The 16,269-nt window shown below is 39.9% G+C and overlaps 1 protein-coding gene across 1 annotated transcript; it reads right to left on the reverse strand.

Annotated features, from left to right (window-relative positions):
• Positions 1–341: 341 nt before the first annotated feature.
• On the reverse strand, positions 342–15,396 carry LOC308053473 (carbonic anhydrase 3-like; the record flags this gene model as incomplete). Its single annotated transcript, XM_080364354.1, has 7 exons — positions 342–461; positions 4,261–4,416; positions 5,441–5,506; positions 6,427–6,519; positions 7,355–7,473; positions 14,605–14,802; positions 15,351–15,396. The coding sequence occupies 7 exons, from the start codon at positions 15,394–15,396 to the stop codon at positions 342–344; spliced, it is 798 nt and encodes a 265-aa protein (XP_080220480.1).
• Positions 15,397–16,269: the final 873 nt, after the last annotated feature.

The following is a 16,269-nucleotide window of genomic DNA, read 5'->3' on the forward strand; positions in this document are numbered from 1 at the left end:
TCTTTAGCACAGAATAATGCAACCATCAAGGGACGTGTGGGCAATAGCACATGGTTTTGTAGTTGTTAGTACCATCTTCTTTCTTCCTTTGTACTATTAACAAAAGCTAATGTTAAAGCAGTTGTGAAGAGCCAAACAGATTCTCTACTTCATTTTTAATGACAGGATTTGCCTAAGTGAATGTCATCCTCTGAAAGTGAAATTCACATTTCACGACTCAAAGTTTCAGCCTCTGGACCTACAGCTGGAGTTCTGTCTAAATGCAACAGAGGACACAAAACAAAACCATCTCTTGGTTGTAGAGGTCACCACGCTCAGGGACACCCAACTTGAGCCAGGCCCTAGAGGAATGATGCGCTCACCATCCTGAAATACCGAGGCTGAGTTGGGCGCCAGTTATCAACCAGGGGGAGATCAGGTTCATTCTCGGCATTCTTGGATAGGCTGCGGAGCTTTGCCATCTGCGGGAGAGCAAAATTGAAATGTCACGATGGAAATCCTTTGGGATCAAATCCATAGCCCAATAGCTAAACAAAGGAGGCTTGCCCAGCCCCAGAGGTCAAGGAGAAAGCCTCCTTCAAAATTGTGAAGATGTCCTTCAGCCCATCACCACAAGAACTGTACTCATGCTCTTTTCCTAGCAATAATATTCCTAGAAATAGTCAAGACAGAAAAAAATGGGTCCTATCTGAACAGGATTGAAAAATATGTTGTCATTTATGAACTGTCTACAGAACTGTTTGCAGCCACAGAAACTGTGGGAAGTCCTCAGAAAATGTGAATAGAACAGCCTATGCCCTAATAAACCTCTCCTACTCTAACCCTGCCTTACTGTCTAATTAAGAAGCTTCTAGAAAGGCAAGGTGTTAAAGCTAAAATATAAACTAACCATTCATTTCCATGGTGGGTCTGTAGCAGAGGATATGTTCTGCCACAGTGACGCAAAAACATTCATTATTAATAATAGGAATGTAAATTTCAATAATGACTTGATCAAGATTTCAAATTATTTGTAAACAGGGTCTTCAGCTTGACTCTCCTTGGCCATTTTTTTTAACTCAGGTGTTTTTTTTGAGGGATGCCATAAGATTTCTACCCATACTCTTCGAAACTGTGTAATGCTCTTCCTCCACCACTTTTTGATTTTCAAAGGATGTAACACGTACACCCAGTTACAGATACATTATGTTTATTTGTTGTCACTGCCACACACAGCACTAGACAGAAAGCATATCAGCTATGATTGAGACACCTACACTTCCCCGTTTGAATGGGTGACGATGAAAAGGATGCAGACATTTCTCCATGTGCACACATGCAAATGTAGCCCCATTCATTGCAAGCATCAACTTTGTTCACAATGAGCTTCAATACGCGGATGAGTCTGCCTTTTACAGTATAGAGTTCAAGGCCAATAGAAGCAGAACTTCTGTCTGGGCTGTCAAAGCCGGGTTCACTGTGACTGTACTAATTCCAGTTAACAGACTGAGCCAGCTCAGGATCTCAACATTGCTCTTCACTGCACAGCTCAGGAAAGCCAGCTGTCTCAGCTTGCCTGGACAATGATGAGGTCACATTTATAACCAGTACAACATGCATCAGTGCAATTATTCATCTGAAATTAAATTTCAGATTTCAGATGAAGAATAATTTGAACAGGAACAGTAGCAGATTAAAATAGTTCATCAGTTTGTTAATACTGATAAAGTACTATTGGAGAAGACTGCTGGTTTTTGTGGAAGATCTGCCCTACTTGGTAAAAACCAAAAAGCATATTTTCAGGCCACAGCTACATAAAGGTGAAAAAATTAGTCTGCACTTGGACAGAATTATTCCATAGTTAAATTCCAATCCTTTCATTGATAGTAATCTGAGCAGCTGGGCTGCCCACTCTACATCTCACGGGATTTCTGGTGAATTGATTTTTCCCACAGAGGACTGATTCACAGTGACTGCACTTATCCTTGCAGCTAATATACTATTACCATCTGGCTGCAAAAGCATCCAAGTGATCCACTGTGAATGCACGCACATTTAAAATAATTACTACTAATGAGGCTGCCATGGTAGTACACTTTCTAGGATTAGAAATAATTGGTAACACAATCCTCTCTTATGACTACATTATTTAGACTGCAGGCACTCTGGAGTGAGGAAAGTCTATTGTATTTGTACACAGTAGCTCACATATACTGCCAATTCTGCCTGAAAAGCTGTTCTCTCGGGGTAAGAGCTGATGTCCCATCCATATGTAGTAATTTTCTTTTTACCTTAAACGCTCCACTTTTCTACAGTAGGGCCGGTCAGAGAACGGTCAGTACATTTCCCAAAACTCACTAACTTCATAAAAGCTGAAAAAAGGGCCTTGACACAAATACAGAAGTAATCAAAAAATCTTTTCATGAAGCTGGATCAATGATGTGATTAATCATTCCTTTAAAAACACATTTTAAGTGAGACATCCTCAGCAATTACTTCAATTTCCTCACCAAAATCTGTAGTTGATCTTCTATAATATGAACATTGAAGCAGATTTATTTTGTGGAAACCACTCAGAGCATATTTGTATCTTCCACACAAGTACCAGCTTCAAAATAGCCCATGTATTTTAATTTTCAGATGGGCAAGGAAACAGGAGGCAGATCAATTCAATAAGCTGAGAAAATTTAAGCTGTACGTTATATGAATATGTTACCATATTTCATTTCTTGCCAGCTAAGGTTCCCATCATACTTGAGTTCTATTATTTAAAAGATGATGAGCCACATAAATACAAAGCACTAGAAAATAGATATTTTTTTTTTGTGATAACACACACATCAATCAAAACAACAAAACACCTTATCACCTCAAGAGCCAAAAATGAGAAGTGTCTACATATAATATCTACATAATATGTCAGTCACTTGATTAATGAGACAACTGGCTTGTGTGGTATGAGTAGAATCATAAGCTGAAATGTGATGAAAGAAGGCATTCACATTACTGTAAATGGGACTGATAGGGAATAAGGATTAACAAGAAACACTTCTTTGTGGTAAGAGACCAGAAAATGCTTTCAAATTAACAAGAAATAATAGTTATCTGATGCTGTTCATGTTTGTGAAAATTCAGCTGGTAAACCTTCCAGAAACATGGGTATCAAGCACCTGACACAACCCTTCTGTAATTTTCTTGGTTACATGATGCCATCTAGAACATGGGGCAGACAGAATCACCAATCTCATTAAATTTGCATTCTGGTAAAAGATGTTTTTGAAAGAAGCATGCTATAAGAGACAAATTTGCACAGTAGAATGTTCAAAAAGTTGGAAATGCTCTGCTGCATTAGGTGAGAACAGTGGCCTCCTGCTTCATTCAGTGTGCAATGTCACTAAGGTACCTGACTGTGTTTCACTGCAGATGGTCACTTTTCACAGCAGCTTTATCTCATAATTTGCCCAGTGATTACCCTCAAACATTCATCACACTAAGTAATGAATACTTTACATGATGAAGCTTGAGACAATAATAATGGTTGAAAAAAATCCTACATAATCAAAGTTGTTAATCCAAAGCTAACAGAAGCTTCAGCTAAATGTGTCAGAATTCTGATTTAAATGGTTGCACGAAAATATAAGTTAATGACTTGAGCTTTCCTACATTTGTTCTTGGTATAATGCAGTGTTTCGAGCTCCGTGTAAAATAAAAGGTGTGAGCCACATCCAGCTCCATCCTTTCCTACTATCAAGAGTTAACAACGTGGGAACACAGGAACTGGGAAACAAAACTTTTCTTTAGCTGATGTTGCAAGAGGCCTCTTGCCCCGGTGAGCACTAACTCCCTATGGGAGTTAGTAACTACTGCTTGCTCTCAGTCACACTCCAAACTGCTATAAACCTTTACCATCTACACTGTGTTGTGATGTCTGTGAATTCAAACCTCCACAATGTCTGATGTGGGCTAGGAGATAATGAGCTGTTCCAAGTAGAGCAAGTCATTATCTCTGCTCAATTAGTTAATGTAGGAGTCACAGAGAAACAGATAAAGAGATGTGTCTAACAGGTTGATTGCACATATTAGTCTGCAGTCCTTTGAAGATTTTTACAGGTTCCCTGTGGAATCCAAAGCGGTTTTTAAAGCATTCAGTTCTTCACTGTCCTTTTAATCATACATTTTCTCACAGAATCCAAGTAGTATTTTCCTTGTCAAAAGAGCATGATCAGATTATGGCATGTAACTAAAAAGAAGTGGGTAAAATATTAGCTATTTGAAGTTTACCTGGTCTGAGCTGACTATGATAGGCTCTCTAAGAATAATCCAGGTGATGCACTCTTCACAAGGTGGAGTAGTGAAAGACCCATGGTATGTCCAGTAGTCATGAGATTTAGGGAAAAGAATTGAAGGATCGAAGTTTGGAAAAGGTGCTTCTTTCCCCTTAAAAAACAAAACAAAACAAAACAAACATAACAAAACCAAACAGAAAAATCTTCAACAGCTCTAGTCAAGATTAGGTAAAGAGGGAGCTCTGGTATTTTAAGAAACTCAGATACTTCAGAGGTACAAACTAAGGAAACTGCATACTTCTACACAATACATAATGATGTAAAGATAAGTGGACTAAAAGACCCTCACAGATGGGCCCAGAGAAGCACAACACAGCATACAACTCCATGATGCTACTTCTTGTACCTAAGCTAACCCATGTTAAGTGGCATCCAGTACCAATGTGCTTCACTCACTCCTGTGCAGAAATACTCTTCCTTTTGGTCTTCTTTCTTATGGAAATTCTGCCTGCCTACTGAGTATTGGATTAGGTCACCATGTAATGAAGTGAGAGAGGTAGTCTACCTTTATAATATCTGTGCTGATAACAAGACAGCCTATGAAATGTGAGATTCTTATTACATACTGTTATCTGAGACACTGATGCCTAGTCACTGGTATTTCCAGAGGTCCATTAGGCAGCCTGTTTCAAGACCAAATTGACCACTTTCCAAAGGTGCCTTTCTTTTGCCACTGACCACTCAGGGAATAAGATTCCATGCCTAGTTTTTAGGTGAGTGAAGTCTGGTGAGACAACTCTCAGTTTTTACAAAATTACAAGGCCCACTAAAGCCAAAGAAGGCTCATATGTAAACAGAAGAAAGGATGTTTTTTTGTTAAGGAAAAGCTACTTGTGGTTTTATCCACAAGTATATTCTGGCAATGTTGCTGAGCAGAATTTGAAAACTCATGCCTCTTGGGGATTTTTTTTGTTTGTTTTTGTTTGGTTGTTGTTGTTTTATGTGTGTGTTTTTTTGGTGGTTGTTGTTTTGTTGGTTTGTTTGTTTGTTGAGGTTTTTGTTTTTAGTTTGGGGGTTTTGTTTGTTTGTTTGCTTTTGTTCTTGTTGTTAGTTGGCTGTTTTTTCCCTGAGAATTTTCAGCTATCTTCCTGTAATGAAAAGACCAACTTAATTACCTTTGTTTTGATAGCATTTATTTCTTCAAGAATTCTCTTCATCTCTGGTTTGGGAGTTTTCCCTACCTGTAAAGAAGAAAGCATGAGCTATGCAAAGAGTTCTGCTTGACTAGTTTTCTTCTTTCTCCTATTATTATATGTGCATCTAAGCATATAGCACCTACACAATTAAAATACATTAGCCCAACCAATCACCCCTACCAGCTGAGTGAGCTCTGTCTTCTGTTTGTACTCTCTGTCTGTATCCCAACAGACATTGTGATCCAAATAAGGAAATTACAGAAACTCAGCATCCTGGGGAATTTCACAGTACAGCTATTCATGTTGACATGCAATTTTAGCCTAACAAAGATAAACAACTATTCAGATGCAGGTACAGAATTTAGGAAGTTTCATTCTAGTTTAAAATCCAGATTTCATGGTCTGATTACTGTTTGCAACTGTTGATCTCAACACAGACATCTATCTTTCTATCCCTAGTCAATATTAATAAAATAAGACAGAGCAAAGGCAAATATTTCAAGCTAAGACTGCATGCCCCCAAAAGGATTTTTAGAAAGGATGAGTTACAAGTATTGTCCATGAGTTAATTTCATCTGGGAGAAAGTTCATGAGAAGCCTATGAGGGGCACCTGTCCTTGAAATGAGTCCGTGATTAGCACAGAAGACAGCTGGCTGCTCTTGGTCAGAGGGCCACTCCTGACATCGTGTCCCCAAAGTGGGGGCAAATACATCTAGATTTACAGTTTCCACCAACCACATGGTGACACAATAGCTACTGGGACAAGTGTGTGTAGTATTGGATACCACTTGAAATAACATGACTCATGGTCTATAACTTGAAAAGCATGCATTACTGGAAGTCAAGACCTTCAATGTGGTACCATCCCTAGAAAATATATTCAGAGGGTTTTGCTTTTTAAACTCTGTAAGAATAGAAAACTCAATAGCAGCAGTACAAAGAAGGGTTGCCTGCTTCTACTTACTTGCAGAAATATGGCCAAAACAGCTATTCCATCAGTTCTTCTCACAGCATCAAGGTAATTACTATATTTGGGATTCCAGTGTAACAAATGTAGCTGGAAAGAAAGAAAAAAAATCCATTATTGTAGAGCAAGCCATCAGAGGCTGAATTTAAAGTTCTTCATATACACAAGAGAGTTTTGGGCAACAAAGAATTAGAATTAGGCCTTCCAAAAAAAAAAAAAAAAAAGACAGCAATTCATAGATTAGTTTTATCAGCCATAGATTACCATTTAGACTACTATTTGCTTTATAAAAAACTATAAACATCTTAATACAGAAATTGCAAAGAGGAACAGAAATCTCATTTTAAAGCTGAAGAACACATAAAAAAGATGCTTGAGTAAGCAGGTAGAGTATGAAGTTCAAAGTCATCTGCTGATATGTGATCCATTTGCATTTGGCTTTCAAATTACAGCAATTCTAGCAAAGAATCCGTATGATGATAAGGTATGTACATTATTAATCTACAGTTCTCATCTACTCTTACAATCCTGAAGTGGTAGAATATCAAGGTAACACATTCTTCTTCCTTTCTGTTGCCACAATTTTATACTTCTGCTCTAATACTATACTTTCAGAATACTGTTTTAATAAGTTTGCAGTGCTTCTCAGCAATTCAGTCTTGCTGGTTTATGTTTTAAATCACGTGGGTGTGAGAACATGGAAACTTTTGTTTCACATAGTAATTTTCTTCTGCTGTGACAATTGGTTCAACCTGATTCACATTTACAAAAATTGATGGGAGTAAGAAGAAAATGTCACAAACAAATGAAGTTAATAGAAAGAACTCCTTGAAGAGCAGTCAAATGACAAATTTTGTTCCACCTGAACGATAATTACAAATGTTATCTTATGCCTTATTCTAAAGTAAAAAGTGGTGAGTCTTACCTCTCCTGCGTATCTCATTCCATTCACAACATGCTCAGAGCCATGGTCATCAGATGAACCCCAATGAAAGTGCAGCTGACGCAGCCTGTAGACTCCTGCAAGTGGCCCACCTCTCAGCACTGCAAGTGATAATCTGCATCAGCATTAGACTCGGGTATCTTCCGATATTTTTATAAAGAAATATACATATTTTTAAAGTATTTACATAAATATTTACTATACAGATGTTCTACATCCTAAGTACTGAGTACCTCTTGGAAACCTGCACTGACTTTAGCAGCACTTCAGGCAGCCATCTTCAGCTATATGCACTTACAGGCAGATGAAAATTATTTCTTTCTAGGCTTCCATTATAGACAACAGAGATAATTGTTTTAATTCAGCTGTATAAATGTGCATGTAGTAACTTCTGGGATATTCCAAAGACACCTGAATAGGACTGGAAGGTGTGACGTAAGATCTGTAGAACCATATTTTTCTAAAGCAGTGTCTGGAGACAAGGCAAAATAGATTAGGTTATCAAAAATGGCATGAGATGCCAATGTTTGGGTAGCTGAAATAAGACCCTAATTAGAAGAGTAAAGCCTCTAGAGCAATTCTGCTTGGTTAAGGCAGATGCTCAACAGATGGTGACCTGAATTGCTCTTTGGACTCCATTGATCAAGTGTGACTCCATCTCTTGACCAGATTGGGAGTTTAAAGACATAACCCACCTACGTTGAAAAGCCCACATAAGACACCTAAATTTAGGTGTCAGTCTCCCCCTGAATTCATTCTAACATCTGCCTATATCAAAGCACACAAAAATAGCCATGATTAAGATCAATTACTGAAGTGCCAGATGATAAACGTTCCCACAATTCCCACAAAGTACTACAAATTGTGTCTCTTACTGCAAGCTACAACTTATTTGTTTAAAAAATCTCTGAAATTACTGGTGCTGCTTCTGCTATAATGGCTGCTCTCTCCGGCTGTGGAAGAGGAGAAAGAAAACAGCAAATGAGCAAGAAAAACAATCACTGAGAATACAAACTAATTTCCTAAAGAAAAGTTCAGCCTGTGATGACCAATACCCTGTACTCTAAATAATCTTAACATTTTTACATTATATACCAAATGAAGGTGGTGTATTTGAAATGATCCCACAATAAAAAGGAAAGAACTTCTTCACATTCACCAAATATTCATTAGTAATAAATTCTCATTCACTTTATGTGGAGACAGAAGCTACAGCATTCTTATAAACAATTCAGCAGCTTCCAAGAACAGGTCTTTATATGCTAAAGAAAAATATCCTTAAATCTGAAAACAAAAAGGAATGAAATCCATGTCTACCCAAGAAATAAACTACTAAGAGTATGCTTTACTGAACTCTAAGAGCAAGCTCTTATTCTCAAGAAATTCCCTTTACTTGTTCCTGCAGACATTCAGTACTGTGGCCGACAGACACAGTAACAGTAGTAGCTGACAAGGCCATCAATTCTCCATTAAAATAGATCTGCAAGACCAAATAATCCAGTTTAAGGTAAAAACATGTCATTATTTCCACTGATGGGCCATCAGCAGACATTTTCAACTGGGCATTAGGTGAAGATCTGCATCACTTCATGCCAGCACAATCCTGCTCCACTCATCTATAAATAGAGAGTAGCTTTTACTGAGCATACTTTAAGCAAACAGATTGATGCAGAGACTATAGAGCAACATCTCCTATAGAGCAACATCTCCTGAAGGACAAAATGGTGTTTTCTTTCATAGAAATACCTGAAACATCAACATAAGTAAAAGAAATTTCCCTATGCTTTAAAAAAGGTAAATGAAACAGTTACAAGAATGAAGTTGTCCAATATCTAAAACATAAAAAATCCCAAACTATGTCTGCATAGCTCAAAGTTAGTAAAAGAAATCTTTAACTTTTTAAAACAAGTGGCTTGGAGGCAGAATTCTAAAGTTATCTTTATCCTCTTGGTTTTTTGTTTTCAGAAAATACTAACACAAATAAATACACATCCATATACCAGTTTGAAAAAGAATATGAGGTATCTTTAAATTACTTTTCAGTATTTTTAGTGGTACTAAAATATAGCTTTATTTTCATGTGTTTACAGGGAGCTTTTATACTGGAATTATTCTAATAATTATTACACTGGAAATGGTCACCTTAAATATCTGACACTCTCAGTTTTAAGGCTCTCCTACCGCAAAACACTTACAAAAGAACACTGAATACATATGCAGAAGAATCACTTTTGTTTGTATTTGAACTTTGTACTCTTAAAGGGACACATGGGGAAAACACAAGTGTCTGACAGAATTCTGTCAGCGTGCCACCTACCCTCACCTGCCCTGCAAGACACCTTTTCCAGTGTCATGTCCACTGACCAGAGCCTGTTCACCAGCAAGGTCCCACATCATCTTAGTGACCTACAGCAGGGCTGAAATCCCCATCTCCAGGGGCAGAAAACTGACAGCCCACGGCAGAACTGCAGCCTCAGCAGGCCCTTGACTGGTCGTGAATATTCCTCTCTAACAATCGCATAGAGGTTCAGTTAACAGAAACTCAGCTCCTGAATCCCCTGTGCCCCAGCTCCCCAGGGCTCGTATTAACACAGAATCACAAAATCACAGAATGTTAGGGATTGGAAGGGACCTCAAAAGATCATCTAGTCCAATCCCCCTGCCGGAGCAGGAACACCTAGATGAGGCTACACAGGAAGGCGTCCAAGCGGGTTTTGAATGTCTCCCGAGTAGGAGATTCCACAACCTCCCTGAGCAGCCTGTTCCAGTGCTCTGGCACCCTCACCATGAAGAAGTTTCTTCTCAAATTTAAGTGGAACCTCCTGTGTTCCAGTTTGCACCCATTACCCCTTGCCCTATCATTGGTTGTCACCGAGAAGAGCCTGGCTCCATCCTTGTGACACTCACCCTTTATATATTTATAAACATTAATGAGGTCACCCCTCAGTCTCCTCTCCTCCAAAATAAAGAGACTCAGCTCTCTCAGCCTTTCCTCATAAGGGAGATGCTCCACTCCCTTAATCATCTTTGTTGCCCTGCGCTGGACCCTCTCCAGCAGTTCCCTGTCCTTCTTGAACTGAGGGGCCCAGAACTGGACACAATATTCCAGGTGTGGTCTCACCAGGGCAGAGTAGAGGGGGAAGAGAACCTCTTTTGACCTACTAACCACCCCGCTTCTAATACACCCCAGGATGCCATTGGCCTTCCTGGCCACAAGGGCACAGTGCTGGCTCATGGTCATCCTGCTGTCCACCAGGACCCCCACGTCCCTTTCCCCTACACTTGCCCCTACAACTGGTCATTCTCCAACTTATACTGGAACCTGGGGTTTTTCCTGCCCAGATGCAAGACTATACTCCATACCCTCATGCAGATACTACAAATGGCAGATGTGTAAAACACTGCAGAAGAATTTAACTTTGCTGCATTTTGTGCTGTGCAGTACAGCCAAGTGGGACATGCCACAGCTACACCAGCACTGAGATTTAGCTGTGGTACTCTTGTAACGCCAACTGACTTCTTCCAGTGTAAATTCAGTACACAAAATGTTAAATAACTTTTTGCAGGAATCAAACAAAATGTGAGTATCTATGGACAAATGTTCCCCCGTTCTAATTAAAGTTCCTGGGATTTGTCATTGTTCTATAACTAGTCAACAAATAAATGTTTATTCACCAGAAGATGAGAATCAAAATCTCATTTGCAAAGATAAATGAGAGTATCACAAAGTGATACTCTTATACTGGAACCTGGGGTTGTTTCTGCCCAGATGCAAGACTATACTCCACTCCATTCCCTCATGCAGACACTACAAATTGCAGATGTGTAAAACACTGCAGAAGAATTTAACATTGCTGCATTTTGCGCTGTGCAAAGTATCACAAAGTGATGTTTTAGAAAATGCTGCCCACAAGCACCAGTCATGTTAAAAGAGACCGATAAGCCAACAAGCTTTCACTGCTTACAGTAACAGCCTCTTTTTTTTTCATCATCCACTTCCAAAGGCACACATTCCTTTGACAAGAAATTCAAAGATTCTGCAAATAGCATCAAGGTAACCTTGTAAGAAAGTGTGCCTGCACTGAGGTACTCCAAGCCCTTAAATGCCATCCATTAAAAAGTCTGTAAAAAGAGAAGTAGCAACCTGTTTGACTGACAAATTTCTATAGAAAGTGTCAAGGAGATAACAAAAACAGACAAAGTGAGAAGATGAAGGAAGGCACCCCTTTGACATTGCCTTACTGTGTCTCTCCCCAGCTGCTGTGTCTGGGTCCCAGTACAAGACTTATTTATCTTTACTGTTTACCAAATGATTTAATGTTTTGACCTAACCATCTATCCACAGGTATTATAAAGAAAACCAAAGAGTTATAAATTGTAAGGAAGTTACAAGCTATGGATCTCATACACCATCATGCAGCGACCCCACCAGTTACGCTGTCTCAGGACACTTCCCTGGCACAAATATTTTTGGAATTTTAAAAGCAAATGGACACTCCAAGTAGAAATAAGATTGCAGCCCTGATTCAAAACAAACTCAGAGTTGCTATTGGATCTAAAAGAGTATCCAAGTAGCCATTCAGGCATTGCAGAGGTAGGCTGCCAAAGTACTCAAGTTCTGGTATGGGCTTTATTGCGGCCATCACAAGGTGACACACCTACCGAGGAGGTTTTGATTTCAGTTCCCAGCTCTTCCCTGGATTTTGAGACTCCAGCCTCCTCCTGCAATGATTTCGCAGTGCCTAAGGTTCTTCTTCTACACAGCTATGGTGAAACAGGCAACAGAGTCCACAACAACCCATTAATGCGTACAGACAGGCAGCAGAGGCATGACACAGCTCCTAAAGAAAGTATCTGTCGTCAAAGCCTTCGGTTGTATTGCAGATTCTTAAAGCCCACCAGACTTTATAAACAGCTGGAGATGAATTCTCCAGTTCTTTCCACTGGACTAACTCCAAAGATAACACCAATAAGGCCTTTTTAAAGATAATATGTCAATTACATTGGATGGCACTTTTCCTGGAAGCTTCTTTCTAATCGTTTGAATTTAATTGTCCCAATGGTGAATATTCAAAATATTCCTGGCAGAGAAGGCACAATGGAAGTGAAACTCAGAAACATCCAAATTCATTTTATCACTCACTTTTGCAATTTATTAAGCAATGTATTTAATCTATCAATAATGAAAATCTACATATGGCTACAGATATGGGTATGACCACTCTAGCTGAAAAAGCTGGGAAAATAAAAGAAGCGCTTAGTTTTCTGGTTAACTCAGAAACAGTTCAGACAGAAAGATCGAGTGATAGATAGATAGACAGATAGATAGTCTTTGCTCCAAAGGAACAAAAGCTTCATTCCAATATGATTGCTATTATATATGTATTATGCAGCAGGTGGTTCCTTGACACAAAAAAATGTCACTGTGCATATCCTAATAAACTTAAAACATGCTCAAGTCAGTAGGAGTATACACAGTGGAATTCGTCCTGCAATTAATATTATGTTAGAGAAGGAACAACACCCACAGACTCTGCAGGCAATGGTATAACAAAGGAGACATAACAATAAACACTGAACGTTTCTTGCCTTCAAAGAGTTGAGAAATACACCTACTTTTTTTCCAGTGAGTCACTTTATATTTCTGAGATCAGAACACAACCGTTACTGAGTAGTTCATCTGAAAAAAAATTCAGAACATTCCAAAGCATTCTGCTCTTTGTGGCCACACTGCTGCATCCGTGCTGCAGAATGCTGTGCCTAAATACTCATTCCTGTGCAAAATCTGAGTAAATATAACAATAATTATTTTGACATTTATGATGAAGATGCAACCATTGATAAATTTGATGCTGTTCAGCAAATAACACAGATGGTAAAAAATGGTAAGTGATGGTCATGGAGGTCTTCTCATATGCTACAGCTACATCTCTTTACTGATGTATCGTGTTATGTGACATTAATAATATTTTTATTCAAATAACACTAAAGATTCCCACTTTGCTAGAAAAGTAATCAGACTCTTGACTGCATAGTCATTTGTGAGTTTTGATGGTGCGCTAGCTAGTCCAGCCTACATATATTTTGATCCTCATCTTTCATGAAACTCAAGTCATTCATTAAAAATCCATTACATTAAATCCATACCCATAGTTATTTAAGATCAATCAACAGATTAGTAAAATTCCTCCTAGTAATTACAGCTGTCAATCCTAATTATATTGTAATAGAAATTAGAATTTTTAATGCAGTTAAGAAATAAGTCTGTACACCATAGAAGACAGAATTTTCAGTATTTTCTGAAACTGATGTTTCATTTTCCTTTTCTTACCATCCCATGTACTAGAAACAATTCTGTTGACCTTGATACAAGAATAAAGAGTGAGGTATACATTTGTTTTTTTCCTTTTTATCTCAGTACTAATGCAACTTCATACTTCTATTAGTAACATTTTTTCCTTTGAAATATAGCCAGCAGTATTAACATGAAATGTCAGTGGTTCTGCCAACAGAAACTAAATACTTCTAGCACCTGTTAAACAGAACAGACATATCTCTTCAAAATATATAACTCACTATCTCTTAAAAGCTACGCAATATATATGCATCACATTGCATGTTGTCATAACTATGAATGGATAAAAGATTTTGGACATTAAAGCTGAAACACTGGAATTTCTCAGTCCTATAATCCTCATTAAGAGAAAACTTCATGAATGCCCAGGGGAGTTTTAACTGATTAAATACCGTGACTTTGTGGCAACATCTGGTTCATTGCTTCATTCATCAGAAATTATATGGGTACAGTTTTCAAATATTGTACCTTCAGCCATATACACAGTAAAAAGAGATGGGGATCTCAAATAGCCTTGAATGAAGAAACTCAGTTCTCAGAGGCAAAGCCTGGACTCCACACCCTTGGAAAGCAACACAACTGCAATGGCCTTTGTAAGTGCAGAAATTTGCCTTATACCTGAATACATCCTGCAGCAAGCTTATTTGCAGCTCTCTCTAACCCCTAGAATTTAACCTATGGACTTTTAGAAGTAGTCACAGGCCTTTCCCACCAGTTGTGCAGGGCACTGGAGTCACAGAAACCTGTACATCACACGCAGGTAGTACATGGAGGCCTCCTGACAGCCGTGAGCATTCATAGCAGGGTCTATCTTCCAAGCAACTTGAGAAACAGCCACTCATACCTAATGACAGCTTGAGATGGAAACAAAACTAACCTGATCTATCGAAAGAATCATCAAATACAACTCTGCAGGTTTTCCCATTATTGAGGATGGTTTTAGCTGCACCAGGATCATAACTAGCAAACCACGGTAGTAGGGAGCGATCATAATGCACTTCTTTATTATTTATTTCAATAGGTGACTGATGGCGTCCTTTGGCAATTGGGTAATTCTTGTGCCACTGATCTGGTCCTAAAAAGAATACAGAGAAATATCTTGAAAACCTTTTCCAGTTAGGTATGAATCATACTTGCATTACAATAAATGCAAGCTTGGCTTTGCTTAGCTATAGAATATCAATAAAATTTACTAATAAGTAGGCTACTAGTCACCTGGTTGTTAGTTGTGACCTGTCAAAAGTTTAATTGTGTAAAAAGTAATTAGATCATTGTATTGGAATATTAGGTACTGAAAGTAATTTGACTGAACCAAAATTCTCATAGCAGCCTCAGGAAGACTGACAACACAGCAGAGAAGGAAACGGGAGGTGTATGTTCCAAATCCAGCAGTGGCTGGAAATATGATGGGATACACCTAAAGATTCAATTGTGCCACCATGTACCTACATGGCCAGAGAAAATGCCACGGATGTCTGAAGAGGACAAAAGTTTGAAATGTAGATTTAATTATTGCAATGGTTTTAACAAGACCTTCACGTGACACAGGGGCACACACGGGCACTGCTTCTCCTGCACCAGGGCTAACCTAGCGCTGGGTTTTAAACCTGTGCTCCCACTCACCGTTGTCGCTGTCGTAGCCCCACGGGTAGTAGTTGGGGTTGATCATGGTGCCGCCGCCGCCGCGCCCAGCGCTGAGCCTCAGCCTCTCCCAGCGGCTCTGGCAGGACGGTGGCCTCGTCTCACGGCGGCTTTTTATAGACTCCCGCCAACTCCATGCCCTTCCCCGCCGCCGGCGGGCCGGCTGCGACAGCGGGGTCCCGGCCGGCGGGGGCGGGGAGAGCTGCGGGGATTGCCGCGCTGCCGGCAGCGCCCGCCCGCCGCCCCGCCGTGGGGGGCCCGGGGGAGTCTCCTCAGAGCCGCCCGCAGGGGACGGGAGTTGCGGGAGTCCCGCTGTGTGTGGGGTGTGCAGAGGGCGATCCCGGCGTGGAGCAGCAGATGGGACCCAGCCTGGCTCCCCAGCTGGTCTGGCCACCTGGGGCTGTGGGGAAAGGAGCCCAGCGGGGGCTGCGCTGGGAAGGGATGCTGAGGGGAAGAGGCTGGTGAGGTGAAGGGGCTGGTGAAGGGACAGGGGCGGCTGCCACCCGCCCCGGCATTAGGACAGGCTGCCCGGGGCAGTGGTGGATTCACTATCCCTGGAGGTGTTTAAAATACGTATAGATGAGGTTTTAGGAACATGGTTAAGTGCCAGAGTTAGGTTACGTTTGGACTCGATGATTCTGAAGGTCTCTTCCAACTGAAATGATGCTACGAAATGGGAGTACAGAAAAGCAGGGATGTCCAGAACTAGGTACAGGCCATGTGGGAATGTTTTTCAAATTCAAATAAGATACGTATTACACACACAGACAGATAGGCATAAAACAGGAAACGTTTTCAGAAATGGGATTTACGGGTTACAGGCAGCTTTTTGTGGCTGTTTCTTGAAAGCTTGTTTGCTGTAAGACCCCGTCAGGTTGGGAGAAGACCCAATTTGCCATGT

This window comes from Nesoenas mayeri (genome assembly GCF_963082525.1).
Source record: "Nesoenas mayeri genome assembly, chromosome: 2".
NCBI lineage: Eukaryota > Metazoa > Chordata > Aves > Columbiformes > Columbidae > Nesoenas > Nesoenas mayeri.